This window comes from Limanda limanda, chromosome 1, assembly GCF_963576545.1.
Source record: "Limanda limanda chromosome 1, fLimLim1.1, whole genome shotgun sequence".
Classification (NCBI taxonomy): Eukaryota; Metazoa; Chordata; class Actinopteri; order Pleuronectiformes; family Pleuronectidae; genus Limanda; species Limanda limanda.
This window is the reverse complement of record NC_083636.1, coordinates 24,161,117-24,177,834: the sequence shown is the minus strand read 5'-3', so window position 1 is coordinate 24,177,834 and position 16,718 is coordinate 24,161,117. Positions and strand designations below refer to the sequence as shown.

Below are 16,718 nucleotides of genomic sequence, written 5' to 3'. Positions count from 1 at the left end.
GCACTGTTGCTAAGCAGAGGCACTGAGGATTGACTGGATGATGGCTCGGTTAATCTGCTTTCAATTTGAGCATCCACCCGGGATCATAAGTGAAAAGTGTTTTTCTGATTCATGGGGAATATGTCCAGATCTAATTTGCACAAGTCATCTAAATGAAACAGAATCCTGGCTCACTGCAGAGCCAAAGTGCATCAGGCTTGACTCAATGTTCCTTTGCAAACGTCTGATGATGAAATTTGTGGTGAGGCCACAGGAAATGTTTTCTTGCAATGACTCTTTTTGAGGGTCATAATAGTTCAGGCGTGGCTGCACAGTAGAACAGTGCACCTCCATCACTGCTGCTAAGTGAAGGTCTTTTGCAGTCTGCAAGGGGTTGGATTTGCTTTTTTATCAAACATACATAGTCTCTTGAAGTTTTTTGACTTTAAGGGACTCAGTTTGACCTCCACTGTTCCTGCTCACTGACATTCCTTAATTACATTACAAAGAGAGGCCTGCTGAAAATACTTTCTTCTTAAAGCCTTCTCCTGCTTCATGGGCATTAGTTAGTTAATTAATCATTTTGAGAGCACTACAGGCAGATGTTTAGACAAGTCCATGGCTTCTGATTTTTTGGAGAAGGTTTGAGAAATCAGAATATAAAAAGAAACATGGTTATCTGACATGTTTCCATCACTAGGCCTTTATTAACAATGACTGCAAACAAGCGAAGGACCTAAGAAGCTTCACAAGATCAGAGAATTTGGTGAAAGTCATTTGAGGGCTCAAATATCTTCAAGCTACTTTTTTAACCTTAAAAAGTTCAAAACAATAGCAACACGATAGTCTTGCTTAAAATGTTGAGAAGAAGAATTTTTCATCATTAACTTTAACTCCTACTCCATCCGAGGAGAAGGACCAGATCATCATCAAACGATGATATTTAACCTGATTCAAAAGATTTATTGAACACGTGTTGCACCTTTTACAAATTTGTGTCACTGCCGTATCTGCAAAATATTTGCAGGCACATAAAGTTAGTCGGTTCGTAGTTAGTGTGAAGGACTTAAGAAAGGATCCTTCAAGCCTTCTCCTGTGGAGAAAACATAAATTCACACAAGATTACAACAAGCACTTTCTACTCTAAATTGAAAGTTTGTCTTCATCCCACAATAGACTCAACATGATCTGCCTCGTATAATTGAGAACAGTGTTGTGTTTGCAGTTTGTACTGCTGCCCCCAAGTGGCCAAAAACACAGTATCATGCAAGTCGAGATGACAGGTAATAGTCATACTGTGCAAACTAACATTGAAAATTGCAGTTAAGTATCATGTTTTGTAATCAACATCTGAAATGAGGCCTGTCAGTGGTCGAAGAAGTTCTAAGATTATACTATAAGTGAATTTATATCATGTTTGTGGTCATTCAGTCGTCCAGATCTATCTAAGAGAGGTCGCTCAGATCAAGAGCAACTGGACTTGTTTGTATATATTTAAAGACCTGATGACAAGTGTAAACCACCGTCATTGGAGAGTTTGGAGCCTCCTGAGGGGAGTGAACTTATATCACTGTGGGTGGCATCATGGATGCTTTACTTGAGTTAATGTGCATTTCAGACGGATTAGTTTCTGTCTTGCTTGGTTTGATGTGCAGAGCTTGTTGAAGTCAGTTTTTGTTCATTGCTTTTGTTTGTGATGTATCAGGCCTGGAAGAGTTATTGAAATGAAAACAGACATTGAGATAAGAAATCACCTCAGTGAACGAACAGATCACAGCTCATAGACATCTGAAACACGTGGAAAGAATTTCAACAAGTTGGGAATCTCTTTATTCATCTTTAAAATATGTTTATTGAGTAACATGTAAAAATCATATATATGTAGTTGAGTAAAAAATATAAAGAAGCACAAAATGTTACATTCAAGTAAAGCAGAAGTTCTATATAGTAATGGTCTCCCAAAAATATGTTGGTGACTCCAACAATTTATTTTAATGTGTGTGTGTGTGTTTGTTGTCAGGTGATTTATGCAGAAACTATAGAACAGATTCTCACAAAACTCAGTGGAAGGACAGGACATGGACCAAGAGGGAAATAGACAGATCCAGGAAATTTTGAGGAAGGAATTCAAGTATATATAAATAAAAACAAACATATAAAGCTGACTTACATGAGCATTTGAAATTTGGTGCAGCTTGATTGAAGGGGACTGCTGAGCCTTGGCAGAGGTATATGCTCTACTGAGTGATGTTCAGGTTTGATTTGTTCTAAAAAAAAATCCTTGTCAGTGGCACTATGCACCACAGGCATCATCCGGTCAGTCAGTGTTACCATCACATTCCTCTTTTCGACCAGATGTTCATTTAAAAGTCAAATATCAGCCCGTGCTGAACACTGGGAACACTACTACTATGCACTCATGCAAGGCACATGTCACACTCTCTGAAAAAAGTATCTCCCATCATACAGCATGTGCAGATGTGGCTGAAGGCTTGGTTCACTAACGTTCCTGACAAACCTCGGGTGGAAGCCTTGCACATGCTCACAGCTCTGGAAAACATAAATGCATATTTATATTTAATTTCAAGAGCAAACTAATTAGTACCTCAGTGTGACTATGAGCTGAAGCTGGTTAATCTGATATCCACTGGGAAGACATGAGAATGATTGTGTTGTGGTGGCAGCACACTAAACCCACACAACCAACACAACACACAGGAGAACCAGCACAGTCGAACAGCCGACTGGACATTTTGTCAAAGCTGGAAACACATCCATGTTATGAGGAGGTCATTTGACCTGAAACCAGTTATCAGATTTCTTCTGGTAGCACTGTGAGTTTCAGTAGCTGTTTCTATAGCAACAGATTTCCAGCTCTCTGATATGCACTTGTAAGATAGATACTTTATTACTTAATAATTATTGTTATAATTATTATTTATCATGATCGGCACTATTTTGTTTGTTAAGTTAAGTTGGCAGTCTAAAATCTGATTCTTCAACACAAATTAACTATATTACATTACATACATAATGATGACACTTCAAAGATGCAATACAAAGAGATCCCACGACAAAGATCACCATTATCAGTACCAACACTTTTTATAGTTAGAATCAGCTGATTCACTTCATCATCTAAGTGAGAGAAATATGTCATAATTTATGAGGTGAATTGAATTAACAGGCTTCATCTTCATTACCACCAAATCAATCAATAAACTATTGTGTGTTGACAACTCAATCGGAGGTAAATAACAAATGCTCGTTTTGTGAAGGGCAGCAGAGTCGCAGCAATTTTATAACTAGGCAGCGATACTTTGAGGATGGATTCACGAAGTTTAAATACCAAATCATGGAGGCCGTCTCTGTTGACACTTTGGCTGCTACAAACAATTATTTTATATCCCAATTTTTTATATAGCCCTAATCCTGAGAAATAAAAAGACTTGAAAAAAAATATGTGACATATTTGAACATGGAATCTATTTTGATACTATCCATCTCAGAAGCTAATATTTTAAAGTAGAGGGATCACTCAGAAATGTTTACTCAAGTCTGTAGTCACTGTAGATGGTGCTCAATATGGTTCACTTTGTAATTGGAGATACACATCATTTAATATTATGGATCTGCTAAAAGTTACATGCACTGTGAAATCTCCTTCACTTTGTTTTTTATGTAAATATACACATAACCAAACTATTTACAGCTCGTAAATGTGCTCCCCCAAAAAAGGCTTTACCAACAAGAGCCATTAGGATCTGCACGACAGCAGTGGCTCCCAAACCAAGAGGGACCACCTGGGGGGTCATGAGCAGCAGTAGGAGTTCACATTGAGCAAAGCGCTTGAGCTGCTGTCAGACATTTCAGTTTCAAAAAGTGTACAGAGCATCATTATTGTCAGTGTCTTCCTTCAGTGTTTTGAGAATCGCTGATGATTGGATTCAAGTACTCCATGCAAATCAACATGTCGTTCCAGTCCTAGTTAAAACCCATATAAATACAAATCAATTCTCTCTAACAACAAATACAATACATGGATCATTTGCAGATTATTGAAATGAACCCATAAATAGCGAGACGTCCTTGAGCCACAAGATATCAAATATTTGGTCCCTGCTCACATAATGAGAAAAAGAGTTGTTAAAGTTCAGTAAACTGTATGTGGACATTCTTTGACCAGCGTTGTGCAGCTGTTGTCTCTGAGGCTGAAATAGCATCGCTCCTTCCTCACCAGCGACGAATCACTTCCCCCAGTCTTTAGCCTGTAAAGAGAGCACACAGATAGTTCGCTGGCAGTAAAGCTCCACATGTTTTCCTATCCTTTCTTTTCCTCTCCCCGACTTTATCAATCCTTCCATATGTGTCTCCCTTTCTGCCGCTCCGTCCTCTATATTTAGCTGCTGCGGCTGTACCCCGCTCTACACATTGTCAAAACAAGGGGCTAATCCCGTCCAACAGGTGCTAGATCTCCACGCACACGCTCTGAAGCCGCCCTCCCTATTTCCACACAACACAAACACGTCGCCACAGACTGAAATTGACGCGGCGCCGTTGCCAGGGGAAGCCGAAGGTCTCACTCCAAAGGCAGCCCGAGAATGCTGTGGGGTCAAGTGACGACACCGCACTCGTGCTGAGCGCTGAAAAGAACCAGTGTGATGTGTACTGTAGTGTTTCTTCTCCCCCCGTGATGTCGACTGGATATTCATGCACTTGGCAAAATGGCTTGAACAAAATATCACTAATGGACCCGATCAAGTGCAGATTTCTTTGCCATCTGATCATGATTGTCCCATACAGTGCCAGGTTTGAACCACATGTCAGCACTTTGTTTCCACACTGCAGCACATCACTCTTCGAGGTGTCTGCTCTACTATGAGGACTCATGCGGTCAACATCTCGGAGCCTGAGCCATTGGTTGTGACCCCCAAGTGAGGCGGGGTGTGAGAGGCTCTGCCCGCTTCTGATCCTCTGCTGCAGGGTGGTCGGCAGCGGAGACAACGGTCTCCATCCTGCTGGCTCGGTATATGCTCGCCTGAAAAGAGAAACAAAACTATCATCAGCTTCATTTACCTTTTTTTTGCTTAACAATGCTATGTTTCCTTGGAATTATAGAAATATTGACGTTCTTGTATTACTGTGTGGAACCATTTAGTCCTAGTGATTTAAAAGTAAAAATATAAGATCAGACTCTTATTTCATTACCCTGTTTGGTTAAATTCATGGTTTATTTGAAACTTTAAGCATGAGGTGAATATAATGCTATCCCACAGCCTGTAATGCAGATCTGACCAACATCAAGTGGATTTAAATGTGGTCTCATAAGGGGTCTGTTGGGTCCTACACTCAAATGTCATTCTAGTTTTTTCTCCGCTAACTGAGTTGAATGTTTTCAATAGCAGTTGCTGCAGTGGACTATGGAAAGACTGCCAGTTTTTTTATGCCATCCTGATGGAAGAGATAATACTGACTGAAACTGGTCGAACAGAGGTGAGACAGGATAGACGATCAGGACTTCATCTCTCCACCACAGAAGAAGACAACTCTCTCACATCGACACACACACACACACACACACACACGCACACGCAAACAAACCTGTGTTTGCAGGTAACGGGGTGACTTGAGCTCTAGCTCCTCCTTGATGATGGTGGCGTTGCAGCAGCAAAACGCCTTCTGAAAGCCTGCTCTAAACCTGCCGAGTGGAGGGCAAATATTTCATAACAGGGTGGATTAAACAACCGGCACTTTACACACACTAATACAGATTACCTGTCACATGAGGAGATCACCTAAACAAGTGAGAGTCAGGAACTAAAAGAATCCAACATTTTGACAGTGAAAAGCAGACAAGACCTCCAACCTGCTGTTGAGGCAGTAGTAGATGATCGGGTTGTACATGGTGGAGCTCATGGCGAGCCACATGACGGCCAGGTACACCTGCTGGATGTAGCGCTGCTCGAACAGCTCCGGGAAGAACTGGTGCAGTAAGAAGTAGATGTGATAGGGCAGCCAGCAGACAGCGAACGTACACACCACCACGATCATCAGCTTCACCACCTGCCACGGGACAACACAGTGGAGACAGGGGAGGGGGGTGCACGGTGGGTTTAAAATTAATCTGTTGATTTTATTTGTTTTCTGGTGTGGGGATTAAAAAGCCATTAAATTACATGATAGTGTGTGGGGACAGTGGGATGTTAGGGGGCTGAAGGGGGAAGACATAATAAACAGTAGATGTAGTTATAGTGAGCGTCCGCCTCACCTTGCGTTTGGCAATGAGCTGTTGTTTGTAGTGTTCGGACGAGTTTCCGGGAATCTCACTCGCCCAGAGGGTGACACCTACAATTGTGTACGCGCAGCCCATAACGCACAGGGGCAGGAAGTAGATGAGCAGTGTCACACACACGTAGTATCTACAGAGAAATAAGACATGTCAACAGGAGAGAAGAGAAGGGAGGACACCTTTTGATAATATGGACTTGATTTTTTTATTGGATAAAAGAAACCACATAAATGGTTGGTTTCACATGGGAAATAACAGTCATATGATTTATTAACCCATGAATCTACACCCGCCTCCTCCTAGATTGTCTCGCTCCTTAGGTCGTCCTCTCCATGTCAGCCAAAAATGTAACATAAGTATGGTCTTACAGCTGCACAGATGAACCATGGCTAAGTTGTTTTTCCAAGAGGATAGTCTCTAAATAAAACAAATATTCCACCTGCTTATCAACTAGAAAAGTCCCCTTGAACCTAACCTTACTTAATAAAGATTTAAGAAAGAGACTTAAAAAGGTGTGTTAGCAGGGTGTTCAAGGATAATATTAACCTATTCATTTTGGAAATAAAATTGACTGACGCCCTTTTCCTCTTTTAGCTGCAGATACACTTCCTCATGGACACATTTTCAGCTTCAGGGTTTATTTTTCATATTCATGAACTCTGCATAAGAATGATTATCGCTCTGGTTCAGACAGAGTGTAGCACGAAGCAGAAGGTGTTTCTGTCTGCTGTGGGATGACCATGGGGATCAAACCTTATTAACCTGTACGATGTAATGCTGCTGGATATATACTAAGCATAGAGATGGACCAGTTCTGACATTCTTGGCATGAAATACATAAAATAAGGACTCTCAATATGGCTTGAAATGAAAAACCACCCCGAGAAGCAGGACACCGAGCAGCCTGAAGCGGAGTAAGATAATACTCTAAACTGGAACCTATTCATTTATTAAAAATTTAGTCTGAAAATGATTCTGAATACTGTTGGGGCCCAAGCAGATGTTCAGGGTGTCAACAAATGAGTTTAATACTTCACCTCCACAATATATAACACAACAAGGCCTGAAATTCATAAGACATGTATTGCTTTTCATTGAATAGAGGTGTGAAAGTGGCAATCTGTGGTATAGGGGCAGCAACAACCCTCAGCTACTTGCAACAGGTTTGAAAACAAGAGGCATGAAAATTACAATTACTGTCAGAAGGCTCAAAGTTAGTTTGATACTTAAAGAAAAACGATTGTACTCTCTTTGTTGATCATATGAACTGTAAATAAATATGCTAGAACTTCCTCAACTTCCTATCACTGCACAAAAAATAAGCCAAAATAACAGCATTGCCATTTCTGAGTGGAGCTTCGGGTTTTGAGGTCTCACAGATACATGCATCCACCAGAGTCATAACCAAAAAGATCAGAAACATGGCTACTTGAAAATACGTGTTATAAGAAACCATCATAAAAAAAATGTATTTAAGATTTGAAGTTATTTTTTTTGTTTGGTCCATATTCAATTTTCAGACCTACAATGCAGCCAATCACCAGGGGGCGAACAAGACGTTGTGGCATCACTTGGGGAGCTGTCATGTAATCCATCTTTATTCACTAGCTACTCTTCATATATAAGAAAAGAAACCTCACATTCTATACTCACATCTTCTTGAAGTCCACAGTGGAGTACTCCGGCCAGTCTATGTAGCAGACGGCGCGTCCGGGCAGCAGGGCGGTAGATGAGTAGTAGTACTGAGGGAAGGCTAGAAGCAGAGCCAGGGTCCAGATCACACCAATCACCACACGAGTCTGTGTGGAAGACATCCTCTGCTTCAGGGGGTGGATGATAGCCATGTATCTGTGTAAACCAAGACAGACGGTATGTGCATGTCACATTTTAAACAATATTTGTTATTAAAAAACATCCATTTCCTGTTGGAATTGACACAATAATGCTATGATGTGATATTTGGTATTAAACGGGACAACTTGGTGTTCCACAGTATAAAGCTTTTTCTTCCAGTTCTTCCCGGAGCTGTTCGAGCTTATTAGCTAATTTTGAATGCGCACAAGCTAATCTCAGATGGTAGACACCACAGTAGACTTCAGTTCAGTCTCCATAATGGTCCACACATTGCAATGTTTAAGCAGCCATTTTTCATCTCTCCTGCATTTATGTTATAGGATTACTGTATTTCATGATATATTTGCTGAATTTCCTTCCACTGCACTTAAGTCACATTTATGTTTCATAATTTCTCATCCTTTTCGACCGGTAAAAATTGTGTGATTTTTCAAAAAATAATAGTGATAAAATTTCAAAATATAATCTGATTGTCAGAGTTTCCAGTCTTATTTATTTACAATGCTGCCGTTAAGAATGGCTTGTATTCCTGTTAATCTAAAGACATCTATTTTGTAATACAGACACTGCTGAAAACACAGACACACACACACACAAACCTGTCCAGAGCGATGGCCGTCATGGAGTAAATGCTGGCAAATATGGCTGCGATGGGGAAGAAGTTGTGGAAGCGGCAGTAAACCAAACCAAAGTACCACTCGTTGTGAACAGCATACACAAAGTTGATCACTGTGTTGAACGCAGACATGGCAGCCTCAGCTAAGGCCAGGTTGACCTGCAGAGGAACAACAGAGTCCCAGTGAGAAACCCAGCAGATATAACAGTCCACATGAACTGGCCCAGTGGGATGCATGACTTTCTCCCTATGAAGACATAATCAAAACCCCAATGACATGTTGCAACCATATAGGTACAACAACAACAGGGAGACAAAATTCTGTACATGAATCTGTCTTTTCCCTTCAGAGCTGAATGAATAGAGAAGATAAAGGGTCTCGTCATGACCAAAAGTATGCTCACTGGTCACTATTTTTAAGCTTGTTCTATGAAGAAGACAACTGAGCTCTCTCAGTTTATGAAACTCCATTAGTGCTGCACAATTTATTGATTAGACGGAGGACATTTTTACACAAATATACAAAATACTTTTGGAGCAAATGTGTTAAAAACTAAAAAAGGTAAGTAAAATATCATTCTGAAATGCTTGTCTTCATCAAAATCACACGTTTTCTTTAAAAAAGATTTCATAAAATAAACTAGCTGCTGCAGTTGATAAATATATTTTGGCCAACTGTGAGGTAATATGCTCCATAGTTTTGCGACTTGAAAACAGAGCTTCAATATCTATAATTATAATCAAAAATATAAATTGTTCCATGAACACCTGAAATACTGAAAATAGTCATTATTTACATCCCTCATTAGCTGCTACAGAGCAAGCGTGTGTTGAATACGAGGTTTTTCATGATTCCATACTGTAGAGCTGCAATGTGTGAGGAAAAAAGCTTAGCAAAGAAGTCATTTCAAATATTCCCCTGTGCTCATAGATGTTGAGGGGACTGTTGATTATCAGTATGTATGTTATTGTACTACTACTAGTAGTCTGTTCTAATGTTATATGGGATTCAAGTTAGTTGATTAATTAGTTAATCTCTTAAATAATTTTGAATTCTTGCATTTTCTCACTACATTTCTTGCTCAGAAAGATCATGTTGCTCATTAAATCAGTGCCTTTCTTATCGATAGTTGATGCAATATATAGCCTACAACAATTCACAAAATGATGAGAAAGAAATGCAGCTTTTGATTTATAACAATCCAAACATTACATATCATCATTCAATTCCTCAAAATATATATGTTTTTAAGTTGTATCCTATTAAACAATACTTTACATTTAAAGTAAGCCTGAAAGTAAACGGCGGTTACTTACCAGAAAGTAATTGGTGACGGTCCTCATGCATTTGTGCGCCAGAATAATCCAGATAACCACCATGTTACCGAGCACAGACACCGCGACAATGCTGCAATAAGCGACAGCCCACAGCGTGATCTGCCACACCGGCTGGACGAACTGGTTGAAGCCGTCGCTGCAGTTAACGGAGCCGGTCGTCCCGTTACAATCGGTGGCGTTGTACAGCGGGTCCATCTTCCGGGCATCTGTCTGACTGTTTGGTGAGTTGGATGTTAAAAATAGATCATATCCCGTCACCTGAGCTGATTCCCTTCTACGATGAGCAATAGAAGCCTCGCTGGTGAACATATGAAAAAGTACTCTCGGCGCATTGTGTGGCACAGCTCTCTTTACGCACAGCGAGGAGAGCGCGCTGCGCTCTGGAGGACCTCACCAGACCAATACGCACGACGCACCGCGTGAACGACGCTCTTCAGGTTGTTTGCCCTCCCCCCTCACACACACACACACACACACACACACACACACACACACACACACACACACACACACACACACACACACACACACACACACACACACACACACACACACACATACACACCTATAACACCAAATGATCCATCTCGGTCTGATTTGGCCGAAGTCGAAATCACTTCATATGCCCCTGTTGTGCACCACAATTTATCCGGACCCTCTAATACGATCCCAGCAGGATTAGCCCCAGGGCCGGGTCTAGACAGGCATGTATGAGGGGGCAGCCACAAATCTGGAGGGGGCATTGTGCTTTATTATATTATTATTATTATAAATTGGGATTTAGTTTGAGGGGGCACAACATTTATTTGAGGGGGCCAGGCCCCCTCTTGCCCCTGCCTAGACCCGGCCCTGATTAGCCCTCAGTCGCCCTGATGATAATGGTTTATATAATGCCATGAGTCAAAATGTCCAAAACAGGTAACTGTCTGAGTAAATAATCTATGGCTTGTAACACACCATAATGTTATTGCAAGCAGATATAGTGTTGTAAAGCAATCTTCTGATAACATTTGGCCTATTAGCTCATATTATATATATTTTTTTATTATTATCATGGATTATCCTGGCAATGGCTTCTTAAGTGTGTCCATAATACTAGAGCTAGACTGAAAGCTCTGTAAGAAATCCAATAAGGCGACCATGAGTTTGCGGCCTTTGTATGATTTGTACATATAATCAAATTGGTATATATACTGTGAGTCATTCATTGACAGTTTATACACCCAACACTGATACTGTTGCTGTTAGAGAAAACTACACTACAACTAGACTGTTTAGATAATATGCAGACTCACATATACTACCATGTTTGAATCTATATACCTCTATAATTACATCTGTCATTACTGCTCCCTCCATCTCTGTCAGACCTTTTCTTTTGTACAATACTTTAAAACACCTCTTCATTTATTTGAAAGTGTACTTTTTCTCATTTATGTTGTAAGTATTGTCATTTTGTTGATCTTCTATTGAAATTCTGTCTCTCTCTGAGGTTTCAACGTTTTGTGTCCCTGATAAATTTCCTCCCACACTCACTTTGTCAGGACCTGCCAATCTGGTAATTGCCATATGGATTTCATGCTTCAATACTGTATCCACTCCAGCTAAATTGTATGTTCATTCTAAAATAGGCAACAGGAAAGTCAAGCTGAACAGTTTATTGCAGCCCTGTTTGTCTTGCTGTGCATTAAGGGCTTGATTAGTTCAGGTCATATAGTCGGTACACTGTAAAAAGCCCAACTTCAAAATCATTGGTCTAACTTATTTTTAAAAGTTGAGTGAGCAAATTTTTTTTTAAAATGTTGAGCAAACCCAAAGTTTCAAGTTTACAAATAAGTAGTGCAGTCAACTGAACATTTTAAGTTGAGGAAACTTCAAATATTGCTTAGCCAGCTCCGGGATGCAAATATAAGTTCAGATTGAATGATATGAATGCATTTATATATGGAATATATCTACTTAGATATGTATATATAAACACACACACACAAACAAACATATATACATATGTGAACATATATATTTATGTCTTGTATTATTATTATACACATTTACACACACATATAATATATATATATATATAGCATGTTCAGATTTCTTTTTACCCCTTACTTTGTATTCACCTTCTGTCGTCTTGGAGTTTTAATTTTACCACTTTTACCAACCACATTATTAAATGTCCCCCTCTGCCCATCCACTGCAGCCACACAAGCAGTGATAAAGATTAAAAGAGAGAGTGGGGCTACGTATTCTCCACACAGGCTTGAGTGGAGAATACGTAATTTACCCTCGACAGCCGACATTTAACGGAGCAAACAGCGGAGAACTTCTTCAACATGGATGGCATTAAATTAATAATTGAAGTGGAGAAGTGCAGTGAAAAAAAAGATTAATGATGGGACAATGTTGGTTAATGTTGGAGCAAGCGCTGCACGGCGCTTCAGCGTGGCTTCCGCGTCCGGAAAGCGACGTCATGACGTAGTCAGCGTCACTGCGCACTCGTGTTTTGAGACGCCAGCCCAGCGCGCTCAGGTAGAGTGGGCTTGTCTGGACATGTTGGGGTGTAGTTGATCAGATGCACGTCCTTCTATCGCAAGTTCCGCCGCCTGATATCGCCCGACGGCAAGTTTTGTCGACTGATGTCCTCCGACCGCATGTCCTACGGCTGCGTGTCCTCCTCACTTTCTTCCAGCACTAACTAGGTAAGACTCCCGCCGCTATTTTACTGGTTATTCTGCGACCCGTTGTCTTTCGAATGCAATGATTCACAACGTTTACAAAACTACTTGTGTAAGCTATCCATAAAATCTACCTGTTAGCTACCCGTGAAAGCCACGTGTTTGCTAACTTTCAGTTATCTGTAGACCAACCCCACCCAAACCACCGTGCTACGTTTATAAACTACCAACGTGTTAAGTTGAGTTATCAATAAAATAATGGTAAATTTTGATGATCTTCTCCTTGTGTATACTGGGGTATGTGTCGTCTGTTGGTGTCTTTTCTGTTTGAATCTTAGCATAACGGTGAATTTAACAATTAAGCTTTCATACAGAGCTCGTTCACGTGTTATTTATTTCAAAATAACTACTTATTACATACATTTCCCACAAATATGGGGAAATGTAACTCAAATAGCCCTACATAGTTCTGTGTTTAATTTATTTCAAAGTACACCTACACTTGCCTCTGTATTTTTCTTCTCTTCATAAGAGTTTGGTGTTTTTTCCTTTGTAACAGGTAAAAATAGCTATAAAAGTCAACAGTTCTTTATTGTTCTATAATTTCATAAATGCAACTTTATAAGCTTTCTTATCAAATATGTTTCTCAGCTCCAGACTAATTTTATTTGGGCGAAGAGTGGGCAAAATGGTTCTTTTGATTTAAAGGTTGCCTACCTCTGCCTCAGCCAAATTGAGTTTGTTCATTTGGGTGGTGTTAAACTCATAAACTAAATGTGTTTTCCTTGTTTCACAGGATTTGGATGCAGTGTAAGGAGTGCAAGTTCTCGCACCCTAATCAGGATATTCTCCTCAAGCATTACCGACTTTGCCACTACCGGGGACGCTTCTGGCCACTGCCGTGCCTGTACACTGACTGCTGCTGCACTTTCAAAACAAGCGGTGGGTTAAAATGCCACCTTTCAAGAGTACACACAAAGTCCAGAAAAACTGAAGTAGAAGTCACCTTTTTTTGTCAATTGTGTGACTTTAAAGACATCTGTGCCCCAAAGAAATACATAGCCCATCTAAGGACTAATTTGAGGCAGCATGTGACTGTTTATTGTTTACTGTTTACTGTTGGTAAGATTTTTTTTTTATATAATGTGTAATGTCCTAAATGCTCTACCAATTCCACCATTCTGCTCAGCTTCCGGATGTAGCAAACCTTTTTAGTTTATAACTGTACAATGTGGGCACCTTCTGTAATTGGAGTCTGTATTAACACTAATACTGTTATTTCTCCTCTCTTAGATATATGCTGAGTTTTTTTGAATCACTCAAGTGGATCTAAAGAAGACATTCTTCACATCTTTGGATGCACACGCCTCAAACCTGATAAAGCTTTACAGAACACGTAGCGGGACACTAGGAAAGGACTTAAAGGCCCTATTTGACAACCTTGATGAACAGGTAATGCAAGTAGGAGATAAATTAAGGTTTTCTGAGAGTGCATTTTCACATTGCAAACAGACATTAACATAAATTGTGAATAGGTGTGGTGTGATTTTATTTTCAGGCCATGGTATATTTTTTTTAACTTTATTTGTGTCTTTCAGACAACCAATGTGCTTGCACAAAGGAAGGCCACAGCTCTCCGAGGTCTACCTCTCTATTTGAGGGAGAATCCAGGCAACGTCCTGAAGACATGTCTGGTAAGAATACTTCGGTTTATACCATTGAAGTTTTTTTCTTCCATTTTTTTAATAGCTGGGCCAATATAAATATACAAGGGGCCAGTACATCTCTGATTAGGGAGCAAACGCATTCATTTGATAGGAATATGCATAAAACCACTTATTTATATTCCCTTTAATGTAATAGAAGTAGTTATCCCTAATTAAGGCTGAAATCTTTAACAATAAAAGTAAAAACACATTATCAAGAGGTAATCTATGAGGGTTGACCTAAAAAAAACCTTAAATCAGTAAATTTTGCTGCAAGTTTTAGTGTTTGGATTGTGGCCGATTTTATATGCACTGTCAGGGTGAGATATTGTCCATCCTTTTTGGATTGTTAACACTTATGGAATCAAAGGATTATCCCACACCTTTTAAACTGCACACCAGCTGAATTTTAAGAGCACCTTTAGAAAAAAAATGCCAGATTTCGCACAAATTATCCCTTCACATGGATTAATTGATGACATCTGGGTGGTCAAAATTTATCTGGTGGCCTTACAAATTGTATTTTTTAATGCATCTTAAATTTGTCGTTAGGAAATTTCTTCATATTTTGAACAGTGGTCACTTGCACTCAAAGTTTAACTCATAAAGGTGCATGTCACTTTACTCATGGGCAGGGGTATATAATTTATTTATAAATGTGGTGATGAAAACATTAAAAATTTAAGTAATGTCTGTTTGTTTTCTCTATGATACAGACTCGGAGGAAACGTCCGTTGCAGGTGTTCAACTTGGCATAGTCACCATTGTTGAAGATGATGTTGGGAGAGCTCACTCAATGCCCAGAACAATCAACATTGCCCTTGTCATCGGGGAAAAGGTTGTTGTGGAGGACATCTCTGACATCAGTACAGCCATTGTACTTCTCTTTGGATGCATCTACAACCTCAACCTGGACTACCCCAAAGGGTTGAGGTACACTTTTGAGGCCCTTCAAAAGATTTTTATGAACCTTGGCACAGAGTGTTCTGCCCGTGTTCAGGCTCTGAAAAACAACTTGTTAAAGTAGCCCGATACCATGACACATAGACATGTGTTCAATGCACATATTTGCACACATTGACATGTCACTTTATTCCTCAAAATATGTTTTTAAGTTCAGTAGTAGCTACACAAATCCCATGTTCCCATTTGAAGTTAGTGTTTACTAACTGCTGGATTTGTTTGTCTCTGAAACTAAACACGTTTGTGTCTTGTTACACGTTTTTATGGATGCACTTTCTATAGACATGTCACTTTATTCCTCAAAATATGTTTTCAAGTTCAGTAGTAGCTACACAAGTTTGTGTAGTGTTGCTACGAATCCCATGTTCCCATTGGAAGTTAGTGTTTACTAAGTGCTGGATTTGGTTATCTCTGCAACTGAACACGTTTGTGTCTTGTTACATGTTTTTTATGGATGCACTTTCTTCACTGCTGGGTTTGGCCAGTGGTTTCCTCAAGTATCTGACTAACACATGTTTTGTGATTCATAGTGTCAATCATACTGTTTTCTATATTATAGCTAAAGTATTGAGAGCTGGTTCTGCACTTTGTTATGTGTTTACATATTCTATCTTTGAAAATAATTGTATAATGTTACCAAGTTCACTTAAGCATCCCTGCTGCTGCAATTTCAATGTTGCCTTTTTTGTAGTTATTGGATTTATATAATGTTAACCCCTGTGTTCTTAATAAACAGATTCTTTATAGAATTTTGGTGTTATTATTGAATTTCCACAACAGTATGAATAGAGTAAACTTGAGTTAGCTCAACTGATGGGCAGCAAAGTTGAGTTAACTAAGCATTTCAAGTTTAAGTTTAAGTTCTCTCGACTGAAACGATCCAGTTCTGTTGATGTATGTTTTCAAATCATTAGCATGCATATAATCTAGTATTCCTAACTTGTAGATTTGAGTAGCTCTGAATGGAGATGTTAAGTTAGTCTAACAGAACATCACCATTCAGAGCTACTCTATATAACATTTTGAGTGAACTTAATTATTTAAGTTGACACAACTCACAAGCCCTTAAGTTAGGTCAACTCAAAAAAGCGTTGCAGCTGGTTGCTTTACTTTTTTAAGTTGAGTCAACTTTTCTTTTTTTACAGTGTAGTTTGTGGCAAGCCATGGTCAGATTAGATGTCAGCTCACCAAGGGAATGGAAAAACAGATGGAGTGCGTTTGTCTCTCAGCATCTCCACAACTGTTTGTCTGTCTGCTGCATCACATCGGAGCTATTAAACTCCACTGCAGGGGAG

General features: G+C 39.7%; 1 protein-coding gene and 1 long non-coding RNA gene across 2 annotated transcripts; one reads left to right on the top strand and one right to left on the bottom strand.

Annotated features, from left to right (window-relative positions):
- Positions 1 to 4,873: 4,873 nt before the first annotated feature.
- On the bottom strand, positions 4,874 to 10,271 carry LOC133000995 (substance-P receptor-like). The gene is made up of 7 exons (XM_061070730.1): positions 10,056 to 10,271; positions 8,722 to 8,897; positions 7,922 to 8,116; positions 6,248 to 6,398; positions 5,846 to 6,042; positions 5,581 to 5,677; positions 4,874 to 5,017 (listed from the first exon to the last, which is right to left on the bottom strand). The coding sequence occupies exons 1-7, from the start codon at positions 10,269 to 10,271 to the stop codon at positions 4,874 to 4,876; spliced, it is 1,176 nt and encodes a 391-aa protein (XP_060926713.1).
- A 2,329-nt stretch (positions 10,272 to 12,600) lies between these two features.
- On the top strand, positions 12,601 to 15,284 carry LOC133004581 (uncharacterized). Its single transcript, XR_009678338.1, has 5 exons — positions 12,601 to 12,778; positions 13,551 to 13,696; positions 14,048 to 14,206; positions 14,353 to 14,448; positions 15,177 to 15,284. It is a non-coding gene; the product is annotated as an uncharacterized LOC133004581 (long non-coding RNA).
- Positions 15,285 to 16,718: the final 1,434 nt, after the last annotated feature.